Below are 14,759 nucleotides of genomic sequence, written 5' to 3' on the forward strand. Positions count from 1 at the left end.
AAAGTTGTTGGAAAATAGCAAAAGAGGAGAAAAAAAAAACACTAAAACATTAATTTGTAGCTCTGTCTAAGAAATGGCGAGAAAGAGAAGAGAAAGCAGAGAGCAGTGAGATCGCAGAGGAGAATGTGGAAACGCAAAACGACCTGAGAAGGGCACCAACACGGATCTGAACGTGACGATAGGAGAACGCAGCATCAACAACCTAGACGGACAAAAAATTGGAAGAGAGAAGAAGAACCAGTGAGCACTTCCGCAGGTGCGTTCTGCATAAATCGTGACCTAGAAGCAAATATTCAGGTGTTAATTTTTGCGTTTTGTAGTGTCCAACCGAGTTCGTTGAATCGACTTTAAACTCACGATTTGACTCGAGTTTGCTCGAGTTCATTCGAGCTACTGAAAAAGATTCTAAGTTAACTAGGTTCGAGGGTGTGAGAACGTGAACTCGTCCGAGTTTACGAGCTTACTTGCGATCTTGATATTGCATACATCATGATGTTATTTATAAAAATCAAATGAAATTTGGAAAGAAACACACACGCAAACTGATTTTATTATGGCCATGCTGTGAGTAACAACATGAGGGTGATTTTTGTAACTGTTAAATTTTTCTTGTAATTCATCAGTTTGATGCTTCATACATCAATTTTGCTTGTTATTTATAAGAATAAAATGATATTTGGAAAGAAACACACACGCAAACTGGTTTTATTATGGCCATGCTGTAAGTAACTATATATATGAAGGTGATTTTTGTAAAACAGTGTTCAATTTTGCTTGTAATTCATCAGTTTGATGCTTCATACATAGAGGAAATACATACCGGGCATTAGTCAATAATGAAGAGCATCCTAGAGTCAACGATTTTATGTTCTATGTATGAAGGTTACCTTTTAGATTTGTTTCCAGTTTATCTCTACCTGCTTGGTGGTGTTGTTATTGAAGGAACTAGGGGAGGCTATTAAAATTAGGAAAGTAAGAGTGCTTGAAGAAATTAGAACTGATTTATTACAAGCATTTTAGTTGTCCCTATAGAAATCATCTTTCTACATGCGCAGTTATATTCAATCTCAATCTTTTTAGAGGATATCCAAGTGATCTACTGCTTCCTTGTGAAGGTGAAGACAGTGCAAAGTGGAGCTTTATTAACTCACTGAAAGAGTTCAGTTGGATCAAATCTGCTTTAAAAAAGGAAAATAAATGACACATTAACTGGTAACAAATCTCCCACAAATAAGGAAGCAGAATAACAGATATATTTCTAGGAAGTAAATCTGATCTGATTGAGATTTATAACTTGATCCTACAAATCTGGACAGATATAACACTCCTAATTTATCCATATCTCCATAATTTATTTTCAATCGTAAAATTGTAATATTCCTAATGAATCCACATTATCTAATATAGACATTCAGCACATGCTTCTTAAACCACATCCTTTAATACATCTACACAAGGTAGATTTTATACTTTGGCTGAATATTGTTTTGTTGTTATGAAATTAATTCAGGAAGAAATTGAAACCCATATATATGTTTAGTTATCAAAGGTTTCTTTTGTTGTACAATGACCCATAACTGTCTCTAAAGTACATCCTGCGAAATATGGCACATGTAGTTGTCTCTATAAGAACCAGCTATAGTCTGTAGAAAACTCCTAATTGTTTTCATTCCTTTCAATTTCAAAACCCTTACAGTTGCAGAGTTAGCTGGTTAAAATTACTGGTCCAAAGCCTTCCTTTTTTCTTCACCCTCTCCTATTCTCGAAACTCCATGAATGGAAATCTGAAAATTGAACGCTACATATGAAGTCCTGACGATGACCCTGGAAAATGATATACCATAGAAAAAGGAACTCTATAAATGTACTCCCTGTACTATGTATGCATAGAGCACGTGGTGATTGCAGTATGTATAGGATATAATGGTTACAGCAGAAGTCTACTCTCTCTATATATTATCTACTTTAGTAAATGTCATATGCATATGATTTGGAAAATGTTACTGTCACAGAGTGGTATAAACTTGAAGTCAGGCTAGGAATAAGACTTTGATAATTAAAGAGCTTAAAAAACAAAGGCCTAGCAGATCAGTGGACGTGGGCTATCAAGTCCATTAGTTAATCACCCCACCTAAAGAAGTGAGAAGGCATAGAAGAAAGAATTATGAAAGGGAAGAAAATGTTCTATATTGTCATTATTATGTCTGACATTCATTTTCCTGCAATCTAAGTTTTTTTTTTCAGTTTTATTATATTTTTGGTAAACTTAGGTATTTCTCAGCCAAAAATCATAAAAGTATCAATTGTTTTTTCATTTTTGTATGAATCCTAAGATGTTTTTGACCAAAAATCAAAGATTAATATACTAATACCAAACATATTTGAGAAGACAACAGTGGCCTCATACCTTGATTTTTTGTCATCCATACTAGTGTTCCATATATAATTTAGATATTTTGATTATATGAGATTCATTTTTTAATTCTATTATTGTAACAATTACAAACAGGGTTTTAATTGACCCACCTGTTATTAGGTCCCAGTTCAGTATTAAAGATCCATCTGTTTCCAAAGACAGATTTTAGTGGCAGAAGAGAAACAAACTACCATGTATTTATAATTTTGACGTCTCATCAATCATCACTTCTCGCCATCATGGATGAAATAGAGCCTCCTATGTGGTCTAAGGCATAGTGATACATGAAATATAGTAGGGCAAAAACATAGTATGTTGGAGATACACAATGACAGGAGAAATTGTAAATAGGATAGGGATTGTGGGTATAACAGTGATAATTTGGTCCGTGGGTTGGCCCAGGTCACATGGGCTTTTTGTAGATAGCACTTTATATCTCGTAGACTTTTTAGCCCTGAACCATATGTGCTTGGAGTTAGGCATGTTATGGTATATTGACTGTCTAATTGTGTTTTGTGGAACAGAAGAGGGAAGACATGGGTGCCAACGAGAACAGTAGTGCAAAACCAAGAGTGCGCCCAATTGTACGCTTAGGGATCTTTCTCATCTCCCACAGCAACATTGTCAGGTATTACTGCTGATGCTGTTGCTAATACTACTACTATTATTTTCGTGAGGGTAACACTATTAAGAAATCAAGTTGATTTTTTTTTACTGAAAATCACGTTGGAATGCATTGGAAATGATGCAGGAGGTGCATTAATAAGACTTTTAATTGTGCTTTTGGTTTTTTAATCAGTGCTCTAAAGACACTAGTTAACATTATTATTATCATGTTGAGTGATTTGAGTTTAATAAAACTTTGTTCTTTCCAGCTTGGTTTGTTTCCTAGCAGGGGTGGTGGCTCTTCTCCTTCTCCCTGTCCTTGCCAAGAACACCTACATTTCCGAGAATGCCCTCATGCCAGGTCATTTCAATTCTCAATTGACTTCATGCTTCTTTATATTTCCATTTGTGCAGCCTCAAATGGAAATTTGGCCAGAAGCACTAACTGACATAATACTTCTCTGTCTGAACCTAAATGCTTGCAAATAGAGAAACAAACACATGGCATACCTTTTCCTCTACAATTCGCTAATTCTAATTTTTACCTGGTTCTGCAGGTTCTGCAAACAACATGCTCTCTACTCACCATGTCTCAGACGCAAATAAATTCATCAAGGACTTAACTGATCTGGAGCTCAGATCCATGGCCTCACCAATGTAACTCTTTTCTTCCTGTTATCATAAGAGACTTTATACAACTTCACAAGGAAAAAAAGAAATAATTTATTGTTATGTTTTAATACAGTGAAAGTCAAAAACTTATTGCTCAGTATATGTCAGCTTTGGATGCTGAAGTTACTTTCCACAAGTTTTACCCTCAATTCAGTCAATTTCATCCGCTACACTTCTTTACCAGTCCTGATTCAGGTATAATCTCCAAAAATGGAACTTGTTCTTCGTTTGGAGTCAACACTGTTGGAATTATTAGGGCACCACGTGGGGATGGAAAGGAAGCTATTGTCTTGGTGACGCCTTACAATCCAAACAAAGTTGGTTTGGGTGAGGCTGTGTCCTTGGGTATTGCTTACTCAGTGTTCTCGCTGCTTTCGCATGCTACTTGGCTGGCAAAGGATATTATTTGGCTTGTGGCTGATTCACAATATGGGGAATATTCTGCAGTGGCTTCTTGGCTAAGAGAATATCAGGCCCCTGTTTTCCACAAAGTTGATATAGTTACTAGTGAAACATGTAATGAGAGCAGCACTTTTGGTGAACTTGGACAGGGTCTTTATTTGGATGGAAAGTTAAATGGTGATTTTAGACGTGCAGGAACTATGGCAGCAGCTCTTGTAATTAAGGTTGCAGAGCAAGGTAACCAGTATGAAGACAGTCTTAATATTTATGCAGAAGCATCCAACGGCCAGATGCCAAACCTTGATCTTATCAATATCGTAAATTATCTGGCAGTTCACAAACAAGGATTGCGGATTAAAGTGAAGAAGATGTGGTCTCTTCTTGACTCATGGTGGCTCAATACTGTGGGTATTATATTTGAATCCTTGGGAAAAATTGCTAGAAGCTTAAATCCTCAGTGGAAGTTTGGTATTCCTGCTTCTGAGTATGTAGAAGGTGCTGCTACACTGGCAAGTTCATTGTATTACCAGGTGTTTTATTTTTTCCCCTGTCTAAAAGGTGTATGTTATGATATTTCCTGTGACCACTTCATAATATTCTTTATCTGTATATTATTCCTCTCAGGGTTTGGGTGTTCCCACTGGCCCTCATGGTGCCTTCCGTGATTATCAAGTTGATGCAATCACTCTGGAAATTTCACCAAAAGTTTCTCTTACTAAAGTGATCAGGCGTAACGAATTCATACTTCGTGGGGGAAGGTATGTGCCACTCTCACGAGTTGCTTTGTATAACTATTTTGAAAATCAAGCATCAAATAAATGACTGGCTATCAATGGAATTATTGTAAAAGTCTCACAATTTTTTAATTTTAAATTATATGCAATGACATGTTTATGTTTGCCGTTTACAATAATGAAACTGTACAATAATGTTATGTTTTTGAAACCTAAGAAAAAAAAGTTCTGGATAGTTATTTGAAGGCTCGGTTCAGTTTTTGTCATTAGATATAACATGATGTATTTTCACAAATTGTTATATAAAGGCTGGAAAGTTGAAAAAACTCCAAAAATGTATTTTCACAAATTGTTAAACGAAGGAAAATCTTGAATTCTCATTACATCCTAAGCTTTAATTCTGTGGAATTATATTCGCTTTAACATTTTATGAACTTGTGTATTACTGCTCATGTATGTTATAAAGTACAATATCAGAAGATCTTTCTCTTTGTTTCATCCCCGTAACAAAATATTTCGCACTCATTGCAGGTTAATTGAAGGAGTCATACGCTCAATAAACAACCTTCTTGAGAAGTTTCACCAGTCATTTTTTTTGTATCTCTTGACATCTCCTGGTAAGTTTGTGTCGGTTGGAGTTTACATGATTCCATTTGCATTACTTGTGGCACCACTTCCAATAGTTGCAGCATATCTCCATTCCAATGCTAGTAGTTCCACTCCCCAAAACCCATCCACCTTAGGAGTTGATGCCAACCACAAATCTTGGAAATGGTTGAATTCGGCTAGAAAGGTTTTGATCATTCATTTATGGGGTGTTGTTGTCTCCTTACTCCCATTTTTCTTATGTCAACTACCCAATACCACCCCAACGATGAACTTTATATTGTGGGGTTTTGCATCAGCTTTTAGCTTGCTGATTTTATTCTTCATATCGGGATGTCCAATTTTCGAAGCAGCTGCATCTCAACCTGAGAAAAACAGGTGGACCAGCTTAAAGTCTGTAACTATATCAACGACATTCATCGGTTTGTCTCTCATGTCCGTCATCAACTTCGCTACTGCAGAAATTGGGGCTTTACTTATTGTCCCAATTTGTCTATTGGCAAGACCATTGAAGCTTGATATTCAAGCTAAGAGCTGGAGAACCTTACTAAGAGCCTCTTGTAATATTGCTTTAGGTTTTGTTCTGTTTCCTCCGGTTGCATTTGTTTTACTTAAAGGTGCATTTGAAGATTTTTATGGTATTAATGTTGGTGATTACTGGAACTGGGTGGAATCCCTTTGGGCTTGGAACAGTGCTACTTACCTCTACGTAGGTGTTGTTCACCTACCAAGCTGGGCACTGTGTATTCACATTTTATTTCATCCATGTTGACATATCTACTGTTACTTAGCCAGACAAGCAATTCACGTGAGAATTTTATTATCTTGCTTTTTATGTTTTCATCTTCAATGATGAACACCATTCTTCTCTGCAAGTAATTATTTATAATTAGGCCAATAAGGCATTTTTGGATGTCAGGGAAGGAGAAACAGTTAAGTGATGACTCCAGTATTTTGGATCCTGGTCTTGAAATTGATGGCTAATGCGTGAAAATGATTCATGATCCATTCTTATTTGAAGTGATTTCACCAAACAAAAGCAGCTACAAGAGCTCAAGCAGCTCAAGTAAAGCATTTATTTGCTTATGGATTTTTTTTCTAATAACAAAAAAATGTTATTGTGTAATTTTTGGCCCCCCATTTTTGTTGATAATTGTGTAATTTTTATTAATTAAAAAAATTGTTTAGAGCTTTTAAAATTTGTAATGTAAAACAAAAATACAACAAGTTATAATAGTTCTGAATAATTTGAAAAGCTATATTATTTTAAAAAACTTTAGGATATTGGTAAAAATTGAAAATATTCAATTATTTTATATTTTAAAAGCTATATTATTGTATTATAATAATAAAAATATATAATTTGAAACATTTAAGTAAATAATTAATTTATAAGTTGTTATTAAAAATTGAAATGATAATTTAATTTTATATAATTGATGATAAAAAGTTGATAATATTTAAATTTTAATATTGAAAGACACTAATTAAACATGAAATTATATATTTTTTTTCTAATGATAAGATCAAATAAAATAAATAAATAAACAAATAATAAAACTAAAAAAATTCTTTAATTTTTTTTTTACTTATTTAAATAGGGGATAAAAACATTTAACCTTATGAAAATAGACTTCGTTACACCCTTGAAATGTAAAAAATAAAAATAAAATAATTGTTAGTTTGTTATCACATGCACATGGAATATGTTAAATAGTACTCATGACTATATATCTTATCAATGACACTGCATCAAATTTGGCATCATTATTTGGGTACAAACAACCCATTTGGTGTGCTGTAATTATCCATCTAACACCTAATTTCAATGTTTTTTGACATTGTGAACACATCATAAATTATTATTATGAGTAAAATAATTTTCATTAAATTATTATTTGTTGTTTTTGTTATAACTATTGTTAATATAAAACTCAAAAAAAGTTTATTTAAAAAAATTATCATTTTTAAAAGAATGATTATAATAAAATTAAAGTTGAGGATTAATTAAAACACACGAGTTTAAAATATTTTTGTGTATATAAAAACAAGTATTTATTTACATTAGGGTAGTCCGAAGTCTTAAATAAAAAGTTTGTCATGCATAATTAATATATCAAGTATTATTATTTTTCATAAATAATAATGTGTTATACTTAAAAGTATATGAAATGTAAATTAATATTAAAACATAAGAAATAATATATGTACATGCAATTTTTATATTCGTAGAGTTATAAATTATATACTTTTCTATTTTTATGATAATTATCTTAAAAAGCATATTGAATTTTTTTTATTACATCCAATCAAGCACTTAAAAAAATATTAAAATAAATTTCTTCACACTAATAATCAATTAGAAATCATGTTACTATAATTACAATACTTATTATCAATTAGAAATCTTACTATAAAAGTATATAAAGTGACTATGCATGTCACTCTCTAATTGAACAGTTTAAATATTTTTAATTCATTTAACACATTTAATGATTTAAAAAAAATATAATATTAATTTCTTAACCAATGTGTTTACCATAGTAGCAAAATCGTTCTTCTTGCATTCCTTGAAAACCAAAAAAAGAAACAGAAACTGAAAGGCTTCAACATTACAGAAAAAGAGTTTTGGTTTTGTGTGTTCTTTATTTACAGAACTCTCAAATCCCAATCATAGTATTCTGTTCTCCAGATTCACACGCAACTTCAAAAAGAAGTAGCAACTTTACAACACAAGCACATTAATTAAAACACACTCTTCACTTTTTCATACCCAAATTATTGATAACCATTAACCAACAAACTTTTCACTCTTAAGTCTTAACACACACTTCATTACTCTCTCTCTAAGTCTTCTTCATTTCTCAGTTTCATTTCCAAGTAACAATTCTCAGGAGAGAAAATCTATAAGCTTTTTGCTCATAACCTCACAAGCACCTTGCTTTCTTTTTTACCACTGTTAGTTGCTTTGGATTGATTTCTGGGTCAGTGTAGGTTTTTCCTTTTTCCACGAGCTTGGTAAAGTTTTTCCTTTCTGGGTTTTGTGATTATTGGGTTGCCATGGATCTGGTGGGATCTTCTTGTTTTGAGTCCTGCAAGGTCCAAGTGAAGGCCAAAGTTTCGTTTTTTAGGATGTGATTCAGCTGCTGAACGAGTTTGAAATGGTGGGTCAGTTTTAGCTGATAAAAGGGGTGAGCATATTCAGAATATGAAGCGTAAGGTTGTTCAGCACAGGTGGAAGAAGAAGCTTTTTGCTTTGATCTTTGTGGTGTTTTGCTTGGGGAGTTTCTTGTTTATGCAGACACGTTACAATCATGTTGTGGGGTTGGTTTCATTGCAACGCCATTTTGTTTCTAAGCCTGAGGTTCAGAGCCCCAAGATTGCGTTTCTCTTCATTGCACGGAACAGGCTACCTTTGGAAATAGTTTGGGATGCATTCTTTAGGGTACTTTCTTTTCTCTTTTATTGATCTCTGTATCATGAAAATAAATAGGGCAACTACTTTTATTGGTCATTATTTTACAGCTGACAAGTTTGATATTTTTCAGTTAGATCAGCACGAATGAGTTTAGTTATTTGATATCATTATTAACACAGCTTTGCATCACAAAGTTTAGTTATTTCTATATTTCTCTATATTTTTTGTAATAATAACGATGTGAAATGTTTTTACATGGTTGTGTCTTGGATTGAAATTGCTATAAGTAAGTATTTGTCATTCCATAACAAGATAATCCCAAATTTTGGGAAAACAACAAGGTTTGCTTACATTTAGAACTTACAATTTTGGCCTTCTCCTTAAAATAAAAATATATAATGTTGAGGTTAAAAAATCCTAATTAAATTGAATGACTTGTATCCTATTTTTCTTTCCACATAGCATGCTCATAAAGAGTATATTGATTTTTACAATAACTATTTAAAAATAATACACATGATGAGTTCTTATTTGTTGATAATGTATAGTGTAAAGAATTTAAATTCCAATCTTTGTAGGAAGGGGGTAGAGCTTTTAAGTGATTGGAGGTTTAGAGGCTAAAGTAAGGTACATCAATTGTAGTTAGTTTAATGTCTTAATGATTAAATAGAATCTATGTTTATTTTTGTCCAATTTAGAGCTTGAGACACTTTGATTTGCTATGTTCATGGTATTCTGTTGGTGTGTCTTGAAAGCACTGTTAGTAGAAGTAGTGCTGGTTATTCTCCTTTCTGGTCATACCAACATTTCAATATTAGTGCTAGTTTGCATTGAAGATGCCAATAGACCCTCCTGATTTATAAGTGTTCATAGTGTTTGTGAATTTTTCGATCTTCTTTTACATGTTTTGAAAAGCAATGGGTGATCAACATTGCTTTTATTCCATAGAGTGCTTTGTGTTTACTACAGAAACATTTGTGCATTTCTTCAGGGAGGCGATGGAAAATTCTCAATTTTTGTTCACTGCAGACCAGGGTTTCTTCTCAACAAGGCAACAACTAGATCACCTTATTTTTTGAATCGACAAGTTAATAATAGTGTACAGGTTAGTCTTCTTTTTTGTTTTCAACAGAATCTATTTTTGTTTATAAATCCACTTTCCTTGTGATCTGTTATGTGGTGTTCATATTGATAAGGGATTACACTTGACTTGGTGTAACTTACCCACTGCTTATGTTGTAAACAGTTCTTTTTGTGAATTCAAGTTTGTTCCAACTATTTTCTATGCTAGGCTAATTGTTCTATGGATAGAAACTACACTTTATTGCAGAGAGAATATTAGTTATTCTGAGTGATTTTATATGTAAAAAGAATACCAAAATAATAAAGGTATTATTGGAAAGAAATTAAGAAATTTATTGAAAATTATGGAAGTTAAAGGTCCTCTCTCTTATAAAAAGAAGTAATTCCCTGATAGAATTAAATTTCCTTGATTTGTAGTTATAGATGTCCTTATTAATGTTCTTTGTTTAGAAGTGTATATTAATTATTTTCTTTTAGGGAGATGATTGATGATTAAGGTGCCTAATAAGAATGATTGTTGTGAGTTTTTTAAGTAGTTAAACTTATTGCTCCCAACTACAAAGATTGACCATGACCATTCTATGATTGCAATTAAGTGCATTTTTTTAAGTTAACAAATTTGGGAAACGTATATTTCTTGCTGGCTAACAGTTGAATCCTAAAAGAATGACTTCTTTACTCTTTGTAGGAGTTTCTGTACCTGTGCCATCTAGAATTATATTGAATATTTTGATTTGAATGTTGCATTTTTTGTGCTACACCCATATCATGGTTAGGTATTTGTTTATATATAAACCTGATTGAATATAGCTCTTATGACAAACTTCCAATTATCAATGAATATTCAGTCTACCTCATGTTTTAACTTGTTTCTCTAAAAGTGAAATTTGAATCATTTTATTCAATTTTACCAAAATGTAAGTAATTTGTCAGAAAATAGTTGTTGCAATCCCATTTTGTCTGAAAAATCTGAGGTATCTCCTGTTTTAAGTTGTTTCTCTAATAGTAAACTTTGAATTATTGTATTCAATTCTACTATACTGTCTAAAATTTGTCAGAAAATAGTGCCAAAATGGGGCAATCCCATTTAGCTTCATGGTATTTATTTAGTACATGTGGATCTATTTCCAGGTGGAGTGGGGAGAAGCAAGCATGATAGAGGCCGAGCGCGTTTTACTTAGACACGCACTAAGTGATCCTTTAAATGACCGCTTTGTTTTCCTCTCAGATAGGTGAGGGTATAAATTTGTTAACAGCTACATAGTTTTGATCCTTATACTTTTGCCTATCACTTTCTGGACTTACACTATAACTACTCAGCACTTGGTTTTGAAAGTTTGATTTTCTTCAGTTTGCTTAATTACTTGATAGAATAAATGCCATTGATGTTTCTATATGCTTGAGCCTAGCACCTTACTATATTTCAGTTGATTGATTTCTTTTCAGCTGTATACCTTTATACAACTTCACCTATACGTATGACTACATCATGTCAGCATCAACTAGTTTTGTTGACAGGTGAGGATAAACACTTGCCTTGTTCTTCTGCACATTGGTCTGTAATGTTACCCCTTTTTTTCTTTAAATTTTTTATCATTCCATGACATAAAACTGAAATCTCAATTTTCTTTTAAAATTACACCACTAAGTGAAGTTAGTGACACTATTGTTGTAAAACTACAATTCCTCATACAACAACTTTTGAGAGTTTAAATTTGCTTAATGGGGAACTTTTTGTTAAACTTGGTAATTTATTTGCCCACAACTAATTTGTTTTTTGCATTAAAATATGAACAGCTTTGCTGACACGAAAGAAGGCCGCTATAATCCAAAAATGGATCCTGTTATTCCTGTCTATAACTGGAGGAAAGGATCTCAGGTAAAGGTCTAATGTAGCTCTTAGTTTGCTGTAAGTTCATTCCGAAACTTAAAATACATGGTATGCATTACCTAATAATACCTTCTTTTTCCTGTGTTATTTATATATTCTTCTGCAGTGGGCTGTTCTTACCAGAAAGCATGCCAAGGTTGTAGTGGAAGATGAAACTGTATTTCCAATGTTTCAAAAATATTGCAAGGTAATCGGCAACACGGTTCATTATATTCTGTCTTTTATGATTGGTATCGCATAATTTCTTTGAAATGTTGGACTCTTATACAAAGAAACTTACAGATCAATAAGGACCTAAGAAAATGTGCCAATTTTGACAGTGAGAGTTTTAGGGAGTATGTATGTTCTACCCTTTTGTTTCCTTTTCACCCGTAAGGTTTCCTCGCATTCTTGATCCGTTAAACGTTATAAGCTCATTGCCGGCTTTGCATGCATGTTGTGGTGATGATGGATCTTCTTTTTAGTTTTTAAGCCACTCATCTTTCTTGTCTCTTTAATGCTCACAGCATTATCTGTTTCTTCTTCATTTCTCTTACCTATGGATTTAATAATGCAGAAAAAACCACTACCAGAATTTTGGAGGGATCATTACATTGTAAGTTCTCTGCATGAAATTATTTAAAGATGTTCATTTTTTTTACTATATTAGCTTCAATCAGTCTTCTGTTTTCTTTATTGAAATCATTTTCTGCTCATGAAGTAATTCAATATTTGATTCTGAACTGATATCTGATGTCAATTAGGTTCTAGCAAATTATATGAACTAACAACATCTAATTATAATTTCTTCCTTCATGCAGCCTGCTGACACATCTAAGGTCCATAACTGTATACCAGATGAACACTATGTTCAGACATTACTGGCTGTAAGGATCCTTTTCTTTTCCCACCTGCACTCTTTTTTGTGTCTGTCTAGGAAACAGGCTTTGTTATGATTCACCACTTAAAAATCACTGTATTTATCCTATCTCCTATCCCAGTGTCAATCACATTTTGGCTGAACAACTTGTTATGGCATAATTTATATATTATGCTAAAAAATTGATGCCAAGGAGAAACTAATTTTGTATACTTTTTTGGGTCTGTATTTGTATGATTTGAGTGACAGGGAAACTGTATTATTTACATTGCTGCATTTCTAGATGTTTCAAAAAGTGAGTTGATTACAAATTTACATTGCTGCATTTATTTGAAGTTGAATAAAAAGCATCACACTAAGAAACAGATGGTTAAAGAAGTTGATGTTTTTGAGTTCTAATTTAAACTATGACAAGACTTTTCTTTCATTACAAGTATTTTAATGTGATCACTGTGTTGGTTCCAATCTACTTATTTGAATGTTTGCTTTCCCAAATCCAGCAAAAGGACCTTGAAGCAGAAATCACACGAAGATCATTGACACATACTTCTTGGGATATTTCCAACTCCAAGGATCATGAGCGCCGGGGATGGCATCCAGTGACTTACAAGTACTCAGATGCTACGCCTATGCTTCTAAAATTTATTAAGGTTTCATCTTCACTGCCACTGCAAATTCTCCCTTTTGAATCTCCTTCCATTCCACGATCACTTTCATGCATTTTAAACAGTGATTGCCTGTGCAGCCAAAAACACTCTCAAGTTTTTATCTCAAGAGTGTTACTAACTACGAGGCTCGGACACTGCTATTAAATGGCGTGTCTGTGTCGAAGAATACACGGATATCGACACTCGTAGGACATGTATCGGTAGAATGTCCGATTCAAAAAATATTTATTGGATTTCAACTAATTTTAAAGACCAAAATAATTAATTACTATATTGACTAAATTAAAGACCATTTTATAAACTAATAAATTATTGACATCTAAAGTAGTTTATATTATTAATAAAAATTTATAAAGTAGTTTCTAAATTAGTATTTAGTTATTAGTTACTAAGGTTTTAGCTACTACTTATTAGTCTTTTAGAAACTAATTTAGAATTTAAAATATTAGTAGTTAAAACTTTGGTAGTTAATTTAGATACCAATTTAGAAACAATTTTATAATATTTTATTAATAATAGAAATCACATTAGATATTAAAAAAAAATTAATCTCTAAATTAGTATCTAATTTAGTCAATATAGTAACTAATTATTTTTTGTTTATAAATTTAGTTACTATTTAATGATTATCATGTTGATATGGTGAAGAGATGAATATGCAATAAAACTCAGAAAAGTTGATCATTGAACTGTACTATACTAAGAAAGCTAATGTAGAAGTGCTTCACTCATGAACATTACTACTGTCTCAGTCTGAGACAAACATATAAAGTGCATTAACTCTACTTCCATGAAAGAAAATGTGTTCAAGTTTGATGATTTGTTTTCAGGAAGTAGATAACATTTATTACGAAACCGAATACAGAAGAGAATGGTGCAGTAGCAAGGGTAAAGCTTCAACTTGCTTCCTCTTTGCAAGAAAATTTACTCGGACTGCTGCTTTAAGGCTTCTTGATTTGGTAAGTTTATGTATATTTCATGGTTTTCTTCAAGTGTTATAGTTTGCTTTCAAACATTTTTTAAAGGGTCTTTTTGAGTTTCTTCTATTGAAGTTTTGCAAGTCATTTTTCTGGTTTTGTTAATTTCACAGTCTGTTGAGAGAGTTCAATGAAGAGAAGAAAGTGCTCAATGCCAGAGACTGATACAAGCCAAAAATACACTTAGCAAAACAAATAAGAGGGAGAAAAAGAATAATTTTTTTTATTTGTGTTTTATAATTTTCATACTTTTAATTTTTAAATAAATGCATTAGTCATGTATCTGCTTTTTTTTTAATTTCTTTCTGACCAAATATTTTTACTTTCTATTTCTTAAGTGATGGTCACGGTCCTATTGTATTGTATTATATTATATCTTACACGTATATCTACTTCTTTATCTTCTATTTATTTATTTGTAATTTCT

General features: G+C 32.4%; 2 protein-coding genes across 4 annotated transcripts; both read left to right on the forward strand.

Moving 5' to 3' along the window:
• On the forward strand, positions 1–6,259 carry LOC137836664 (GPI transamidase component family protein / Gaa1-like family protein). Of its 2 annotated transcripts, none has more exons than XM_068645345.2 (7): positions 1–297; positions 2,941–3,044; positions 3,292–3,383; positions 3,580–3,679; positions 3,768–4,626; positions 4,721–4,854; positions 5,362–6,259. In XM_068645345.2, exons 2-7 carry the CDS (start codon positions 2,953–2,955, stop codon positions 6,206–6,208), a joined length of 2,124 nt encoding a protein of 707 aa, XP_068501446.2. In that variant the 5' UTR covers positions 1–297; positions 2,941–2,952; the 3' UTR covers positions 6,209–6,259. The 2 variants fall into 2 exon arrangements, with proteins under 2 accessions (XP_068501446.2, XP_068501445.2); XM_068645344.2 differs by having other exon boundaries at positions 4–256.
• A 1,719-nt stretch (positions 6,260–7,978) lies between these two features.
• On the forward strand, positions 7,979–14,759 carry LOC137836670 (Core-2/I-branching beta-1,6-N-acetylglucosaminyltransferase family protein). 2 transcript variants are annotated; one of them, XM_068645359.2, is made up of 11 exons: positions 7,979–8,881; positions 9,846–9,959; positions 11,069–11,169; positions 11,384–11,455; positions 11,735–11,816; positions 11,935–12,015; positions 12,385–12,423; positions 12,629–12,694; positions 13,188–13,337; positions 14,186–14,314; positions 14,446–14,759. In XM_068645359.2, exons 1-11 carry the CDS (start codon positions 8,645–8,647, stop codon positions 14,464–14,466), a joined length of 1,092 nt encoding a protein of 363 aa, XP_068501460.2. In that variant the 5' UTR covers positions 7,979–8,644; the 3' UTR covers positions 14,467–14,759. The 2 variants fall into 2 exon arrangements, with proteins under 2 accessions (XP_068501460.2, XP_090157385.1); XM_090301259.1 differs by having other exon boundaries at positions 8,023–8,881; positions 11,365–11,455.

This window comes from Phaseolus vulgaris, chromosome 4 (assembly GCF_051622355.1).
Source record: "Phaseolus vulgaris cultivar YP4 chromosome 4, ASM5162235v1, whole genome shotgun sequence".
NCBI classification, from domain to species: domain Eukaryota; kingdom Viridiplantae; phylum Streptophyta; class Magnoliopsida; order Fabales; family Fabaceae; genus Phaseolus; species Phaseolus vulgaris.